The sequence below is a fragment of the Syngnathus typhle genome, linkage group LG5 (assembly GCF_033458585.1).
Source record: "Syngnathus typhle isolate RoL2023-S1 ecotype Sweden linkage group LG5, RoL_Styp_1.0, whole genome shotgun sequence".
In the NCBI taxonomy this organism is placed as follows: domain Eukaryota; kingdom Metazoa; phylum Chordata; class Actinopteri; order Syngnathiformes; family Syngnathidae; genus Syngnathus; species Syngnathus typhle.
The window spans coordinates 6699529-6715756 of record NC_083742.1 but is presented as its reverse complement, the minus strand read 5'-3'; the positions used below and the strand labels follow the sequence as shown (position 1 = coordinate 6715756).

At 42.0% G+C, this 16228-nt stretch overlaps 1 protein-coding gene across 1 annotated transcript in view; it reads left to right on the top strand.

Annotated features, from left to right (window-relative positions):
* The window catches only part of cux2b (cut-like homeobox 2b), an 85091-nt gene that overhangs the window by 56518 nt on the left and 12345 nt on the right, over positions 1–16228 (top strand). Inside the window, exons 4-9 of the mRNA XM_061279392.1 lie at positions 1342–1420; positions 8781–8921; positions 11458–11611; positions 12940–13016; positions 14021–14087; positions 15855–15903. Coding sequence (XP_061135376.1) covers positions 1342–1420; positions 8781–8921; positions 11458–11611; positions 12940–13016; positions 14021–14087; positions 15855–15903 — 567 coding nt within the window. The remainder of the gene's footprint in view (positions 1–1341; positions 1421–8780; positions 8922–11457; positions 11612–12939; positions 13017–14020; positions 14088–15854; positions 15904–16228) is intronic.

Here is a 16228-nt window from a genome sequence, read left to right as displayed (position 1 = left end):
GAATTGTTAATTGGTTTGCGTCACCCGCCGAGCAGAGTGGATAGCAGGTGCTGCTGAGGATGGCCACTGTCACTCGCGACGACTCGTGAGCTGTCTTGTGTAGGCCGACAGGAACCCGGACAAATATCAGCTCGCAAGGTGTCTGTTGCCCAGAAAAATGCTGAGGATAAGGACATAGCTAATAGTTGATTAAACAAAAAGATTTTCTTTTGGAAGTCATAGAATGTACCACAATCTGTGATTTAGAGAAGAAAAAATATATATCCCCTCACACGCTTCAGCAGTTATCTGAAGCTGGGCCGTGATTGGTTGTGACCTGAATTCTGGCAACTGTGATGTCATTTTCAGTTGACAACAAGTGGCAAAGAGGCCGCCCCTTAAATTTTTCTGCTTAACTCATATTCCACAATTTTAATCAGAATGCCGGGTTCAGACTAGTGGACATACAACATATATAGAATAGTTTTGATTCTCTTCAAGAATCTGTGGGAAGATCCACAATCTGCTCTTCACAAATACTCTATCTAATCTACTTGAGCTAGAGCTGTTTTGCAAGGAAGAATGGGAAATAAATTTAGTTTCTATGTGAGCAAAATTCACAATTGTCTTGCCGCAGCAATCAGGTTAAAAAAAACTATCCTCGAAAAACACGTGTATATTATAATATCAAATTGCTGTTTACTGATTAATGAATTCATTCATTCATTCGTTCATTTGCTGCCCATGACCCACCCACAGAGCCACTTGCTCTGTGATCCACTTGTGTCACACAGTAAAACTGAAAAAGAAGAACCAATAAATACAATAAAGCAATATACCTTTAAGCACAAGAGACATTCCAATCCATAGTCTGAACTCACTTCTTCGGATCCATGCATTCCCTTGCCTACCGATGGTCAACCCCTGGAATGGGACTGAAATCTTCCATCTCACTACTCTTGCTCAACAATTCCATATCCTCGCTCGTACATCTCCTTTATTGCACGCAGAAACCGTGTCAAGCATGCTGGAAAGTACTTTGTCACTTTCTTTCTTACCATCCTCACATAACGCCAAAAAAGCGCCTCCTATCAAAGCACACCCTGAGCTGATACTTAGATGCCCGTCACATTGAGATTTGCTAAACTGGAATCTTCTTCGACATCATTTCAGTCGCATTTTGATCTGGGGCGTTGAGTATTGTCCCGCTGTATGAGGATGAATGTTTGATTTATAGAAATTGCTCTTCAAATTGTGGCTCTTCTTCTTTTAGTGAAAGTATTCAAAGTCCACCCATGCTTGTTTATCATACGCCGCAAATTTATATCCACCGATAGTTAATGGCGTTTTCTGTCCCTGCAGGTGGTTTCTCTGAACAAGCGAAGTAAGGAAGCTGAGTCTGCATTCCTCGGAATCTACAAACAGCTTATTGAGGCCCCAGGTGAGTCTCCTATCAAGACTGTAGATGTTTATCTTCCCAAACAAAACCAGCAGAAATCGTAGTCCCACACTGAAATGGTTCATTTCGGCAAATATCTTTTCTTCGCTCAAGATCAATTAATTCCCCATCGTCTCTTATCTCAAATGTGGGGAACTATGGTTACTTCATGTCAAGTCTACGAAGCAATCAACAAATCAACAAATGGGGAATCAACAAATCCCAAAATATTGCTCAAGTGATACGACGGGGTAAACTTGCACATTGATATGAGATGCATAAAGCCCCACACCCTGTGGCTTCTATCTATTTTTTATGTCAAGTCCATGATCTGAGTGGTTTCCAAAACTCTGCGTGAGGCCACTTCAAAACCCAGCCTAGGTCCTTGAGACTGCTTAACATGGCTGAGGAGCGAACACATCCTTGAGGAGTTTGGCTGATGATTGTAGAGGGCCAATTAAAATCCCCACTGAAGTCTGGCTTCGTGTGGAACGCGGGCCTGATGAGGCCAATTGGGGAAAAGCAAGAGGGGGGGTTGAAGGCTTAGAGAGGAGGAAAGACTTTTTGCAGATCTTAATTTCAGTGCCCATCCATATGTACGCCGGATACTGCGGCAAAATATGGACCAATCTTATTCCAGATCAGAGAAACATGTTTCTTGCACGTGTGGCAAGAGTAGAGAAAGCTGTTCATTAATTCAATGAATGAAAGATAAAAGTCTGCAGCTGACGTTTAAAGGTCTCCAGCTTAATATTGTCTCTTGCTCTCACTGGCTACATGATACCGTCCCCCCAAAAAATCAGGTGGATCTGGAAAGACTCGGAAAGGAAACAATTGAAGCACGAGCTACTGATTAGGCCGCGTTCGGACATTAATGGCCTCTCAGAGTGGTGACTTAAGTGCCACGGGTTTCAGCTGGACGCAGCTTCAAACTACAGAAAAACTTTTCTTTTTCATTTAACAGTTGTTGCCATGACTATAGTTTGGTCTTTGTCTTCCAGTTCTTCTTCTGCTTCCATTTCTTCTACTTTCTTTTGGCGGATAGTATAGGATATAAATAGAACCGCTACCTTCTTTCACATGTTATGAAGGTGGACTACTACTTCTTCTTTGTCTTCTTCTTTTCATCTCCTTCCATTCTTTCTGGGTTTTTTTTAACAGTTGGCAAAGACCTTTGGTGCATGCATAACTGTTGGCTGTAATGCACAGACAGTCAACGCTATTAGTGAACGGGGAGTTTGCGTGCTCTCTGAGCTCTAATTCCAATTCAGGTATATATAATATAATTGTAATTCTCTTTCCATCGAATAACTTCATTTAATTGCAACATTGTGCATTTTTACCATTTAACCACCCTTTGTACCACGCTAAGAGAATCACCGAATAGAATAAACAGTGGCGGATTTATTTTTTCTTTCGTTCTGTAGCCTTAGTATTGTTATCCCGTTTCTCTGGGTGTGAGCAACATTCAGATGCAAGCCCAGCTATAATATAACATAAATATTTAGGCAATCATCATGGCTTTACATCACGGTTATTTCTTCATTTCAAGTCTGTGTACAGGTTTGACACTGCTCATCATATTTAGGGACACGGGAACGCTTGAAGCCTTGCTCGGTTGATGTAATCATGGATGGACTGATCACCCATCAATCACTGGGCGCAGGATTTCAAGTTGTATTTCCCTAAAACGAACAGTTACCATGCCAAACACATCCAGACGGTTCAAGTTGTCATATGGCCAATGGGAATCCAGAGCAAGGTCTTTCTGCAGGGAGCTTTTCCTGTTTTTGCAGCGTGCGATGTTGCCGACATTATTCTGTGCCCGTTTGTCACTGCTACAGGTATCCAAGGTCACAAGTCCCATCCTACTTGAGAATGGATGGCTCCAGGTTTACTGCAGGCCAGTCATTTGGCGATGGCCTTACTTCATTTCTCCCTGCCTTTCAAAAACAACTCAGCGCCCCTCCCCCCCTCACGCCAACGCTGTACAGCTCATGTGTTTCTGATTCTTTGACAGATCTAATCATTCTTTACTCGACATGCTCGTTAATCGAAACTCTGGATGTCCCCCCCCCCCCTTTTTTTGTTATTATTTCATTTGACAGTGTCTCTCCCCTAGAGTGTATTTGCTTGTGCGCTCATTTGTTTGCTGTCGGTCCAATCAGAGCAGGCCGCAGTTAATGAACAACACGGAGGTAGGGGACAACATCTGTTCAATATGTGACCTGTTCTACGTGGCCATCATTAGCATCTGGTCACATATGAGTTATCCACTTTGCAGCTCTTTCGCTCTTTGAATACCGATCCGGTTGGTTGGTTTGGTGCGAGCGGGATAATGATGTGCTTTGGAAATAATGCTGCAGTGCAATCACACCTTGAATGCAGCGGTAAATGCTAAGCAGAAATCAGCTCCTCTCGACAGGAAAACTTCTTGGAGGAAGCTATTGAGTTTTGTTTTTGTTCCATCCCTTCCTGCCTTTTATGAAGGCCCCTAAGCTGAGATGTCAATCCACTGGAGCGTTTCATTAGTGTGCTATGTTTTGATCTGCCTGTGACATCTTCTCATGCTGTGCACACTAACCCAGTCTGAGTCTTGAAAGGGGCCTGTTAACAGTGTTTCCCAAACAATGTTTATATCACCTCCGCAATGTTTTGATCAGTCCTGATAAACACGTTGTGATCACCCAGAGCTGGAAAAATTCTGTCAGCTTCTGCCGGAGTTCATCAGTTTCGCAGAGATGCAGCTAACTTTTCCCACGTCTTTTTCTACCTTTCCTTCTTGCTGTCTCATTCTTCTCTTTCCTCCTGGAATGTGTGTGCTGTCGTTTGAACGTCAGCGTTTGTTGCCGCCTCTGTGAGATCAGCGAGGCCCTGTCGCCAGGGGCGTAGCCCAGAGACTGACACTCCAGGTGTTTGCTCTTCCTCGCCTCCTCTCACGCACACGCAAGCACATCCATGACGGAACGTACGCACACACGTATGCACACACACATACACACGCCTCCCTCAGGGTCCAGCCCACCACCTCTCTTTTAGAACAGAGCTGCTTTCATCTGAGCGGGGAGCTCATCAGACTTTGTGAAGATTCTGTTCCGAATACACCCCACTAAGTGTGTAAACGTGTGCGCGCAAAGGTAAGTTGACAATGCAACAGCGCTTGCTAGTGGTGACGAATGGAACTGCAGGGCAGAGCAAAGAGCAGAATTTTGTTACAAGCCTGAGTGGAATTTGGTTTGGGGCTCCCCTCCCATTTGGGGCTCCCCTCCCACCAAGTTTATGTGTTGAATTTGTTAAATGAAAATAAGAAAAAAAAGTCCTCGTGCTAGCCTCTAGTGGCCAGGGAACCCCAAGCAGCCGCTTCGTTTGCTAATGTTTGGGGTCAGCTGTTCCGATGCGTTGCGTGCCGTTTTCTGTTCGACGAGGCTTGTAAATCTCTCCTATATTCACAGCCAACGCTCCCTCCAGCTATGAAATTATCAAATCAGAAAGCACTGACCTCAGTAGTTCAAAGCCATTCAAATGCATTAAGAATGGTTGTCCTTCTTCAACCCCCGCCAAACATAAACAGGCACATGCAGAGAGGCCTGCAAGGCACAGCAAGCTGCCTTTATTGTAATTGTGCAGCTGAGTACCTACAGTCAGGCAAGGAGGAGGAATGCTGTAAATGTTTGTGGCAGTCTGTTGGAAAATAAGGGCATATAAAAGCTGACGGGGAATGAAAGCTCTCTGGGTGGGACGTGATTATGCACAAGTGATTAATAAGAGCAGTAATAAACAAAGGCCCAGGAGATGTTTGAGGTGCTTAATAATGCATTATGTTCATAAAAGAGCTGGGCCTCTCCAACTGATCCCTGTGGAGTAGGACACCCAGGAGGGAGAACAAGTGTGTCTGTAGGAATGCAGGTTTGTGTGCATGTGCCGTTCCCAAATGTGAAGACAAAAGAATTGGATGAGTCTCATTTTTTACGACTTCACTGCACGCCACAAAAAAAACCAAACGCGTAGCCTGTATAATTTTGTTCCGTCAAATTTAGTTTGCGTCTGAACTTGTTTCTTCTGGCTGCTGTGTGTTTCTTGTAAGATCCTCTCGGTACTTCTGTGGAAAAAGAAGACATTTCTCTTTCGTGCGCAAAAAATGTTGCTTTCCGTGTCTTTCTCAAATGCACGGCTAATCGTTCCGCAAGTCAAGTTCGTTTCAACTAAATCCATATCATGCATGTTGGCTTCAAACCCACCGCAGAAAATCGAGTCCTCTTTGTGAATACGCCGTGTTATGGTTTTCCAATCAAAATAAAATCTCTGCCCATAGCGGGGTGAAGGCAGCAATTACAGTAAATGCTTAACATCAATTTACATTTGTGAAGGTGAAAATAGAGCTCCAAAATTGAGTCAGCCTAATTTTGGTCCTTGACAGCACTATTACAACACTGTTACTGTTTGTTGCAGCAGCAGCAGCAGAAGATGTTTATGGACCTTGAAGTCCACTCCCGGAGAAAAAAAACAACAACACTGTTTTGAATGAAAAGAAAAGAAAAAAAAAACTTGAGCGCAGCCTTGTAAATTAATTTGTTCGTGTTGTATGATGGGAACACAGCTGGCCTCATTAACATGTGCACAACAAATAATTATAGCCCCCCCCTTCTCTTCAGCCAGCCACTGCTTGGCTAATGGGCTTGCTGGGTTAATTATGTCAGAGCGTAATTACACAGGGCCCTGAGAGACAAAATGGTACACCCTACTGTGCCCACGCCACCTAATGATAGTCTATCGCTGACGTGGCAAAGACGAACCAGCCGACACACCTGCTTGTTTTGTAGCGCAAACTCTTCGCCCTTCCCGTACCCACCTACACCCCAAAAGCAGTGTCTCCCTGTGCTTTTTTCTCTTCTGCTCCTTGATACTCGTAACGCCTTTTTCTTTGGCATGCAATAGCCTAGAAACGGTAACCCAGTGATCACGGGGAAGCAGCCAGTACATCATGGCATCCTCATTACTGCGCATCCAAAATGATGAAACTCTGTATCAATGGAGCTGCAATTGTGCAAAAACATAATTAAAAGACGGAGTACCTACATAGGCTTGAAGCACTACCGAGATAAAACATATCCAGACACACACACTCTTTTAACCTCTTTTGCAATAATTCGTATTCATAAATTTTAAAGTCAAAGTAGCAGTGTAAGGCTGTCAAGATCAAAACCCAAAAAATGTTTTCTGTTACGTTTCCTTCTTCGGGCTAAAGTCCGCATTTATTTGTCAGTGCGGTTTTTGAAATGAACATGCAAGTCAGACTCCACACCCTCACTGAAAGATTGAAAACATTTTGACATTTTAAAATGAATATTATTATTAAATAATTATTCATATTAATGGTTAGAATGATGCATCAATAGGCTAACTTAAAAATATTAATATCATTAATTAATTTATAACGAAATTAGCTGCTAAATGACTTCTTTGTGCAGCTTTTTATTGCTTAGCTATGGAAACGGGGTGACATCCTGTAGTGTCAAAAAAGGAGCACAACAGAATTTCATTCACAAGTTGTAAACATGAAACGGGTACAAACAAGTAAATTAAATGACTTAAAGGAAAGCTATGAATATTATATGCCAAGGTAATATAAAATGACTGATAGATTTCTTGGTTAGAGCGCTTTTAACAAAAAATATATATATTTTTTTCATTTCCTCAAATAGAAATGCCTTTTCCTCCAAACTAATATAAGAGCTGCAGAAAAAAATAACCATTTGAGTATGCTGTGTATATAAGGGCGAGTACCCCGGATTTTAAAAGGCTTGGTGGTGTTAATGAATGGAAATGTGAGCTTGTTTTAATGTGAAGGTTTTTACCATCACATTGTCGTTGTCCATAAATACCACCAATTAGTAGGTACATTTCACACAGTTATCTATCCACTGACTTTCCGGACTCAGTAAGTGTAAATCTCTCAGCCTTTTGAGCGGATCCCCTCAGCTCTACTTTAACTCAAGTTACTTTTGTTTACAGACTTGGGTTATTTCCCGTGGCTTTCTATTGGACTTGCCTTACTGCCTCCTGTGCCAATGATTGATAATCCTGATTTATCCATGTACGGGTATAATCTCTCTGTCCTTTGATCACAAAAAGTTGAAAGGATATATGGGAAAGAGGCAGATAAAGTGATTTCTGTGACAGTGGGTCGATAGCATAGCAGCGCTTCCTGTTTGTCTTAGAAGAGCTTTTCCCTTAATAGTGATGTCCCTTGTGACTGATGCAATAGCTCCACAGTTGGCGCAACAATGAATGCAGACAATGTTTGACTGTAAACGGTCCTGGGAAAAATAGCTCGATCAATTAAATGGTGCAAAATGCTCGTCTGATGAAAAAGGGGATAGAAGGCGCTGCAATGCACAGCCAGAATTTCAAAAAATTGCACGCCACAGAAGTTTGGGGGTCTGTGATTAGTGTTTAGTTTTTTGCTGGGAGTTTATGGCAAAGTTGCGCCTCCATCGCTCATAAAATGTCACGGCAGTCCGGGCCCCACGCAAGACACACAAGTATAAGATGTGCGGATGAAAGCTGGCGGAAAAAAAAGTTTGTGTAGAGCAAAGAAGCCATTTTCCTCTTTTAGAGTTTTTAAAGGCATGCGTTCAAGTGTGTATGTGTGTGTGAGCGCGAGCGTGGCTCCTCATCTCGACACCCCCACCACGCCCCCCCTTGTCAAGGAGCTCCCCTGAGCTTCCTTCTCTGTGCTTTGGCACTAGAAGTCACCTCCTTTGGTGTTCAGCAGGCAGGTACACAACAAGAGCAGCTCACTCTCTCTGAGCTGTTGAACTTTTCGGGAGGGGAAGAAAGGGAAGGCGAAGATTAAAAACAGCCCTGTGATGTGGAGTGCCGAGCTGCCTCCTGAGAATTCCTGGCATAATAATTTAAATGATCAAATGATACAGAGGAGACTTGTTAGCTGAGAAGCAGCCTCCTAGTTGGCCCCATGGGCCCAGTGCTGCCGCGCATGCATTGCAAAATAGCTCCTCTGTTGTGCTAAAGAATCCTGTTTCCCCCCCCCCCCCTTTCTCTTTTTACCCCCCTTTTCAGGAGCGTACTTTTTCAACACTTTGTTTAGGTGTATATTTGGCACCTTTTGGTGACAATCTCTGTCTTTGTCCTTTACAAGCTTATACGAATACTCATTAGAAGGGGAAGGCGTCCAACTTGGTATTTAGCATTATGTCCAGCCTGTATATTTTTCAAAGGCTCCCGAGTGTGAAAAGTTACTTTTAGGGGGGTGGGGGGGGGGGAACCATTCGGAGTCAAAAAGTATCAACACCATGTGATTAGTTGTAGTTCTTCCTTCACATCTTTGTGTGTGTTTTCACAGATCCAGCTCCTGTACTGGAGGCCTCACACACGCTGGAGGAGAGGCTGCAGCAGCTTCAAACTTCAGCCCCTAACAGCGGGGCCCTGGTGAAGGAGATCAGTAGGCACTGGAAGAAACACCTGGAGTGCCTTGAAAAGACAGGTCAGACTAAAAGCATGCATGATTAGGATTCATCTTCCCCCCCTTTCCAATATCATTATTATTCCTGATCGGGCTCTTTTGTGAGTATCGGACAGAATCCGATTCAATCACAGAATAGGGCTGATCTTGTTTCGTGTGTTTTGTCCGGCGTCGACGCTCTTTGCGGCTGGCGTAAAACATATCAATGTGTAGTATGATTTTAGTTTTGCTAAGGCTTACGATGCAAAAGATTCAAATATATTATTTTGTTTTTGGCTTTCGATTTAGGCTTGTTAAAAACAGCTAAACACTTCAGTTCAATGTGTGTTGTAAGTGTAGCAAAATACATAACTAATCCTTTTAATCCGTATTTCATTCCTTCCACACCTTAGGGCTGAAGTTTAAAAAAAAAAAAAAGTGGCTGAAGTTTAAAAAAAAAAAAAAAGTGGCAGTGGTGTGGTATCGGAAAGAATGCACCATAAAAAATGGATGGGAAGCCCAAAAAATCCTGGTCCGAACATCACTACTTTTTAGTTCCCCTTTTCAATCGAAAACATTGAGTGAAAACACTCCCACAGGAACTGCTGTCAGCCACAGCTCTCACCTAGACAGTCACGCAAACTTGCTGATGTCACACACTGACCCACCAACTCTGCCCAAAGTAACACAGACCCTTTCAATACATTTTATACTTGCATTTTTTTTTTTAACACAAATGCATTTATAGATACAAGCGAGCAAAATGAGTCCCCTCTGCAGGGTGTGTGGCTCTCCCTTAGAGGGTGAGAAGCTTGGGATGGGCTCAGAGTAAAGATGGCTCAGGTATCTGGTTAGGATGCCCCATGGACACTCGCTAATGAGGTGTTCTGGACATGGCCCACAGGGCAGAGGCCCTGTGAACGAGCCTAGACACGCTACTTTCTTCTTGCAACACAGAGCTGGATGAAATAGGGAGGAAGAGGGAAGTCTGGACTTGGCTGATTGGATGCTGCCCTGGTGACGGAAACAAAAAATAAGACAAATAAAGCAATATGTTTATCATGTGTTCATTTAAAAAGTGTGAGTCATCGTGTGTGTTTTTTATTCTGTAATTTCTCTTTATCACAGGATGGTTCTGAAACGTATTCCCAGTGATAAAATGTGCTGCTGAAGTGCTCATTCTATTACTGAGAGCTCATTAGCCCATAACAAATCCAATTTTTACTATGAAGTGCTTTGCCAAAGACTTTTTGATCAGTACAGTGCACAAGACTCCTTGATTGAGGTGCGTTTAGGACCTTGGTGTCTGATCATTCAAGATCTTGTATACTAACCTTGAACATGGTAATGCATGCTTTCATATTCGACTAAGCTACTTTTCATGAGTGTTAATGGGTAACATTTGGACTGTGAAACCAGAGGTTCATGATTTAAATCCCACTGTGAACAGATCAAATTAGGTGTTGCAAAGGTGCTTCTCCGCACCATGGCCACTGTCAAGGTGGCCCTGGGACAAAGCAGAACCTCTCTGAAAGTAATTTGTTGTTGCATGCCCTTTGTGTGAGCTGGTTTTCTGCAACAAAAGAATAGAATAGAATAGAATAGAATAGAATAGAATAGAATAGAATAGAATAGAATAGAATAGAATAGAATAGAATAGAATAGAAATGAGTAAAATAATGATAATGATGGTGGTGGTGATAACTCTTTGGGCCTGATGGACTAAAATTCTAAATAGCAGGCGCTAATTGCGAGTTCACTCGTTACAACAGATTGCTCAAGTCGTTGACGATAGGTCTTAATGTCGTGGAGAGTTATATTTAAAAGATGGTTTTGAGTTTAGGTAAAATGACGTCACAGTTGGTCAGGAATCAGGTGTCAACCAATTACGGCTCACCAGTTTTCTGAAGCTGAGCCGTGATTGGTTGTGACCTGAGACCTGGCAACTGTGATATCGTTTTCAGTTGACAGCAAGTTGCAAAATGGCTGCCCCCTGAGATGGCTAAAAACAGGTGGATTTTGCCTGTTTAATTGATATTCCACTAACAGAATGGTTGATTAGTTGGGCTGCACAGAACATATTATTACAAAGAAGATTTGGGGGTTGACTTTCCTTTAAATCCTCCACATATTCCAAAATGACACTGCTGAAAAGCGAATTGGTCGTGATAGTTTCAAAAAATGTAGTAAAGATCAATTTTCCCTGTCACCACTCATTTACATGGTATTCAAAGACACAAAGTTCACCTCCGCAATTTGTCTCAGGGAGGATAAACTATATTGTATGTGCTAAATTATTCTATTTGCACATACTCCTCCCGGAACGTGCCAAATGAACTGAACAGAAATTGTGCACATTTGGCAGACGCAATCCTCTGTGCAAATCAGCTTCCACGTCTGTCTGTGTACACAATTTTTTTTTTGCCTATTTTTGCACACACAAACATTTGTCTGCTTCTAACAATGGTTTGGTTACTCATATATACCTGGTTAGGAAAGCCACATTCAAATACTGTTATTTCCGCGACAAGTGAATCATTTTCTCCGATTTTCTTCATATCCTTATTATTCAACACAGAGCCCACAGCCAACGGTTTTGCAAACGCAGCAGAGACTGGAGACCCTTTTGACTCGACCTCTCCAGCGCCTGACATGACCCCCAATAGCACGCCGGCACCCGGAGCGCCAGACTCTCCACAGGAGATCTACCAGGACCAAACTGAGGGACAAGGGTGAGGACGGCCAATAATCATGTATCTTTCAGAAACACAAAATGTACGGTAGCTGCCTGTACTTGAACCAACCTGAAGGGTACCCATCAAAAAAATTTTAAGATTGTGAAAGGCAATTTTATTTTGCAAGCTCATCTTAAAACTATTACAAACTACGGTCTTTAAATGAGTTCTTGAATGTGATCAGGCATACTTGATAAAGCCCCATTTACTGTTGTACCATCTGGTAATAGACTGAGTGGTGGGTCCGATTATCCCGATAGTCCACAACTAGTTTTGCACGTGTTAAGACTGAATGATTTCTGAATTGTCCATCTGCCTGCCTCCTGTTTGTCCTGAATACACTCCACCACCACAGTGTTGTTAGAGAACTTCTGCAGGTGGCATGTTGCGTAATTGCTTTGGAAGTCAAAGGTGAACAGAAATTGAGACAAGACAGTCAGTCCCTTGCGGTGTCCCAGCATAACTGACTTCAACATCCGACGGGGTGCTCCACAAGCCCACAAACTGGGTCATGTCAGACAAATACTGTGAGCCAGAAAAGGTTGGATGATATTTGAGACACTGTACAATTCAAAGAATGCGATTGTTGCTGAGGAAACGGCAAACACTCCTGGCTGGAATGATGATGTGGTCTCAGAAGTTAATGTATCCTATGATGCAGTGCGTAAGAACTTCAATGCTGTCCCTATGTGAATCAGAGCACGTCCGCCTCCTGTGCACTCAAAGCAGCTGCTTAATGTGTCACTCGATTCCTGATTTCATCTCCTAATGACCCTTGTGGTTGGTTGCAGGAAGCCTTTGAACCACAGGAACATACTGAGATGTTCACAGCACAAGATCGTGGTCTAATAATCCAAGTGAGGGCGAGGGTGAACTGTTTGCCTTTCAAGTGTTTGCATACAGCAAAAACAATGTTTTATTGTCCCTTGTCGTCCGTGAAAAGTGAGATTTACTGTTTCCTGGAGGATTATAACCTTCTCACACTTAGAATGAGAAGAACGTATGGATGGCATCTTTGGGTATTACAAAAACAACACAAAACAATTGATTAGGAGCAAATAGTACTGATGAAAGCTTTGATGAGACTTCCTCATTGATAATATTCCCAGTGAGAATGAGATTTTACAAGAGAAATTGAAGTGCTCCACATGTTCATTTCAATAAATGACCCGAGGTGGATCTTCAAAGGTTCTCTTAAAATGCTTGAATGGCACTTAACAGCTCTTTTGTCTATTGATGGAGCTACGCTGGTATTAACATTTTACATGTTGAGGCATAAAGTTGTGTACACAAATGATAATGTGTCACATGGTTTCTTCTCTCAGGGAGGAGGAGAATGCTGGCGTTAGTTTGGCGGGCAAGCTGTCAGAGGCAGAGGAGAAAATCAAGGTTCTGCATGCATGTGAGTGCTTGAAATACTCACATATCCTATAACGTCAATTACAACTTATGAAACATGAATATTAGATATTAATTTATGAGCACCAGCATTGTGTGTAACTCCTTAATAAAAGTAGTCATTTAAACAGAAAGTAATTACACCCACCAGCCACATGAATTACACCTACACATCAAAATAAGCTTTATAACTCCATTTGCCAATCCCTTGATACACAATTGTTTTTTTATTTAATACTCCCAAACAGGTATTTATTTAACACGAGGTTTCATATTTGGATGGTTTGCAGTGTTACAATCCGTCATGCTAAAATCTGGTTTAGACTTGTCTAAATTAAAGAGGTTGTTCATTGATTACCAAAAAGATGCAAGAGCACAATTAATGTTAGACATACCGTATACAATTTTTGTCTTGCTAGAAAAATCACAAATAGGCTTTTTTTCTGCAGACAGGATAAGTTAAAAAAGAATCTATGATTAGACGCATTCGCAGATGCAACCGGTCGGTTAATGACGTATCGATGTGTGGGAGTTACGTGCTAGTGGTATGCAATACTAACTATTGGATTCAATACAGAGTAAACGCTAATTAAGTAGGTACTTTATCAAAATCCCAATTAATTTTCATGACCATGGCCTTTTTTTATTAATAAAACTGTTAAAAGCCAGCACATAATTAACGCAAAGTTCATAGATTTAAAGTTTATTAGTTAGAATTATTTCAGAGATTGTCAATGTCTGAATGGTTTTCTTAAAATAAGATGGACACCATTTTTTTTGTCCAGAAACGATTGTATCAGAGGCCTCGAGTGTTAAAACATCTAGCAAGGTTAAACAACTTCTCTTAACACTAAAAATAGCTGTGTCTCAACATGGGAAATTACAATCCATCAAAGTACTATGCAGATAATGGTTAAATATTTGCGCCTGGATACCAGTAAATTGGGTAAAAAGAGTTACAAAATAAAAAGAGTTAACATGCGCTTGTCACTATTTGCCTCTTTACAGCTTTGGATACTTCACAGACTGAGCTGCTGGACCTGCGGTGTAAATATAACCAAGAGATGACAAACAAGTAAGAAATAATCTGCTTCTAATGTGTCACTTCCGTGTGGAATCTCCTTTCATCCAACGCGGAGCCCACCGACTGCCATTTCTGTGTCCTTCGTGACTGCAGGTTATTGAAGCAATTTAAGAGCTGAAACGGTTCGACTTTATTTTGCCGACATAAATTCACGTGGTGTGTAAAGCTGAGGAATGCCATTGTAGCAGCCTGTGCAAGAGAGTGACTCAGCCATTAAGGCAGGTCGATGAGAGAGCTCTGTGTTTGCCTTCACCGGCAGTTGGAGCCTTGACAGCCTTCAAGAAGAATTGCTCCATTTAAAGATTGCTTCAGAAAACCGCTATAATGTCTTGGTTTTTGAACGCTACGTATACACTGCATGCCTGCCTGAAAAGCATCTGAGCCTGTATGAAGGATGTCGATAGACATTCAAAGTAAACACTCTTTTGTTCAGGTTGTGCTCCAGAGCACAGTCAGCTCCTGCTAATGGATTTTCTCCAAGGCTTAATCCAAGGCACAATTGTACAGATGTTTCAAGACCCACTGCCGTCTAGTTTCTTGGACTGGGCACTTTTTTTCTTTATGGTGTCCAGCAGATAGTTGGTAGTATTTCACGTGCGTGGACTGTTATCTGGGTTCACATTCCTTTCAGATGACAGCAGCATTACTGACCCTCATCTTCCATGAACAAAAGCCTCTAAACTCTGGCCCTGCCTCTATTCCTCTCACTGCCAGGTTCTGTACGTACAAACCACTATGCGTCTGCTCCAACTTGAGTAATTGAGCAGCCAATCAATACAAAACATTTTCTGCACTGCACAAGTTCATTTAATGTGGAGCTGACACCTGTTAGTGCTTGCTGTCAGCCAAGTTCTGTCTTTCCCAAGCTTATTCTTGGACCCTGACAAAACCGCTACTTTCTCAAACCGGGGTTTTGCCGCACAACACTGATTGTTTATGCCGAGAATGGCTGTTGGGTCTAACAAACTCCATGTTGTTTGTTGTGTACTTTTCACTTAATAATTGCACTGGATTTAGTAGGCAATTATAAATAGTAGGTCCTCAAAGAATCTTGAAAAGTCAGAATTGCAAACATTCAATTGTGCACAAGAATACATTTTAGGTCAATTCAATGAAATCTTTGAGAAAGTCTATCTTTGGCTAGCAGCACCATTATATGTCGGAACATCAGACTTGTGCATAGTTAATTCCCTCGCAGGATCCTTGATATTAATCCATTCTTATCTACCTTTTGAAAATCAGGTTCCACATTGCAAAAGAAACAACTGAACTTCAAACAAACCTCATGAATAACCCTGCTGAGATCCTGGTTAAATGAGACTAATTATCAGATATAGGGAGACAAGTTGGAGGTTACATTTTATTATATGTAACATGCAATTAAAATCTCTCTAATCATTTTCCAGTGCTAATGATAAAGAAAATCATCCATTCATGAGTCTGTTTGGTACTGTAGTTGAATGTGTTCAGGTCAAAAAGCTCATGCGAAATTGAGAAATATATATTTCTAGTCACCAGGGAAAATTTTGCAGGACTTTTTTCATTCAGCTAAATGATTTCAAGGTAAGCTCAATTTGGTAATTACTGGTGATATGAAAAACATATTTAAATAAAATCAAGGGCAGACACTATCTGGGCAAGCTTAAGTACACTGTTGGCATCCTCCAAATGAATTTTCTTCTACATTTAACAATATGCGTAGAATCAGATTTGAGCATGTAATATTATTCTTAACGACATGTTTTTTGTGTTTCCCAGGATTGAAGAAGTCAACATCATCATGGCCAAACTTGAGAAGGCAAACCAGGTAAGTTGTTCCCGTCCCTGATTGAGACGTTCCTTTGTTAGGGTAATCACTTTCGTCCGTAATCATGCCTTGGCTTTAATTAAGACACCCTCTGTCCTGCCCCCCCCTTGCCCAAACCCTCCTCCCTTCCCCTGAGCGTGTGATTAGAGAATGTAATCCTAAACCCCCGTTGGTGGGTGCGCTACAGTAGCATGGCTGCACTCAACAGAGGAGACCGCGGAGCTCGATTGATGTCGGAGCTCTGAACACCGGGGTTCCTCGCCACTCTTTTTCATTGCTTTGGTTTCCTGGTGATGCCCCCTTTCTTCTACTACTTGGGCTTCTG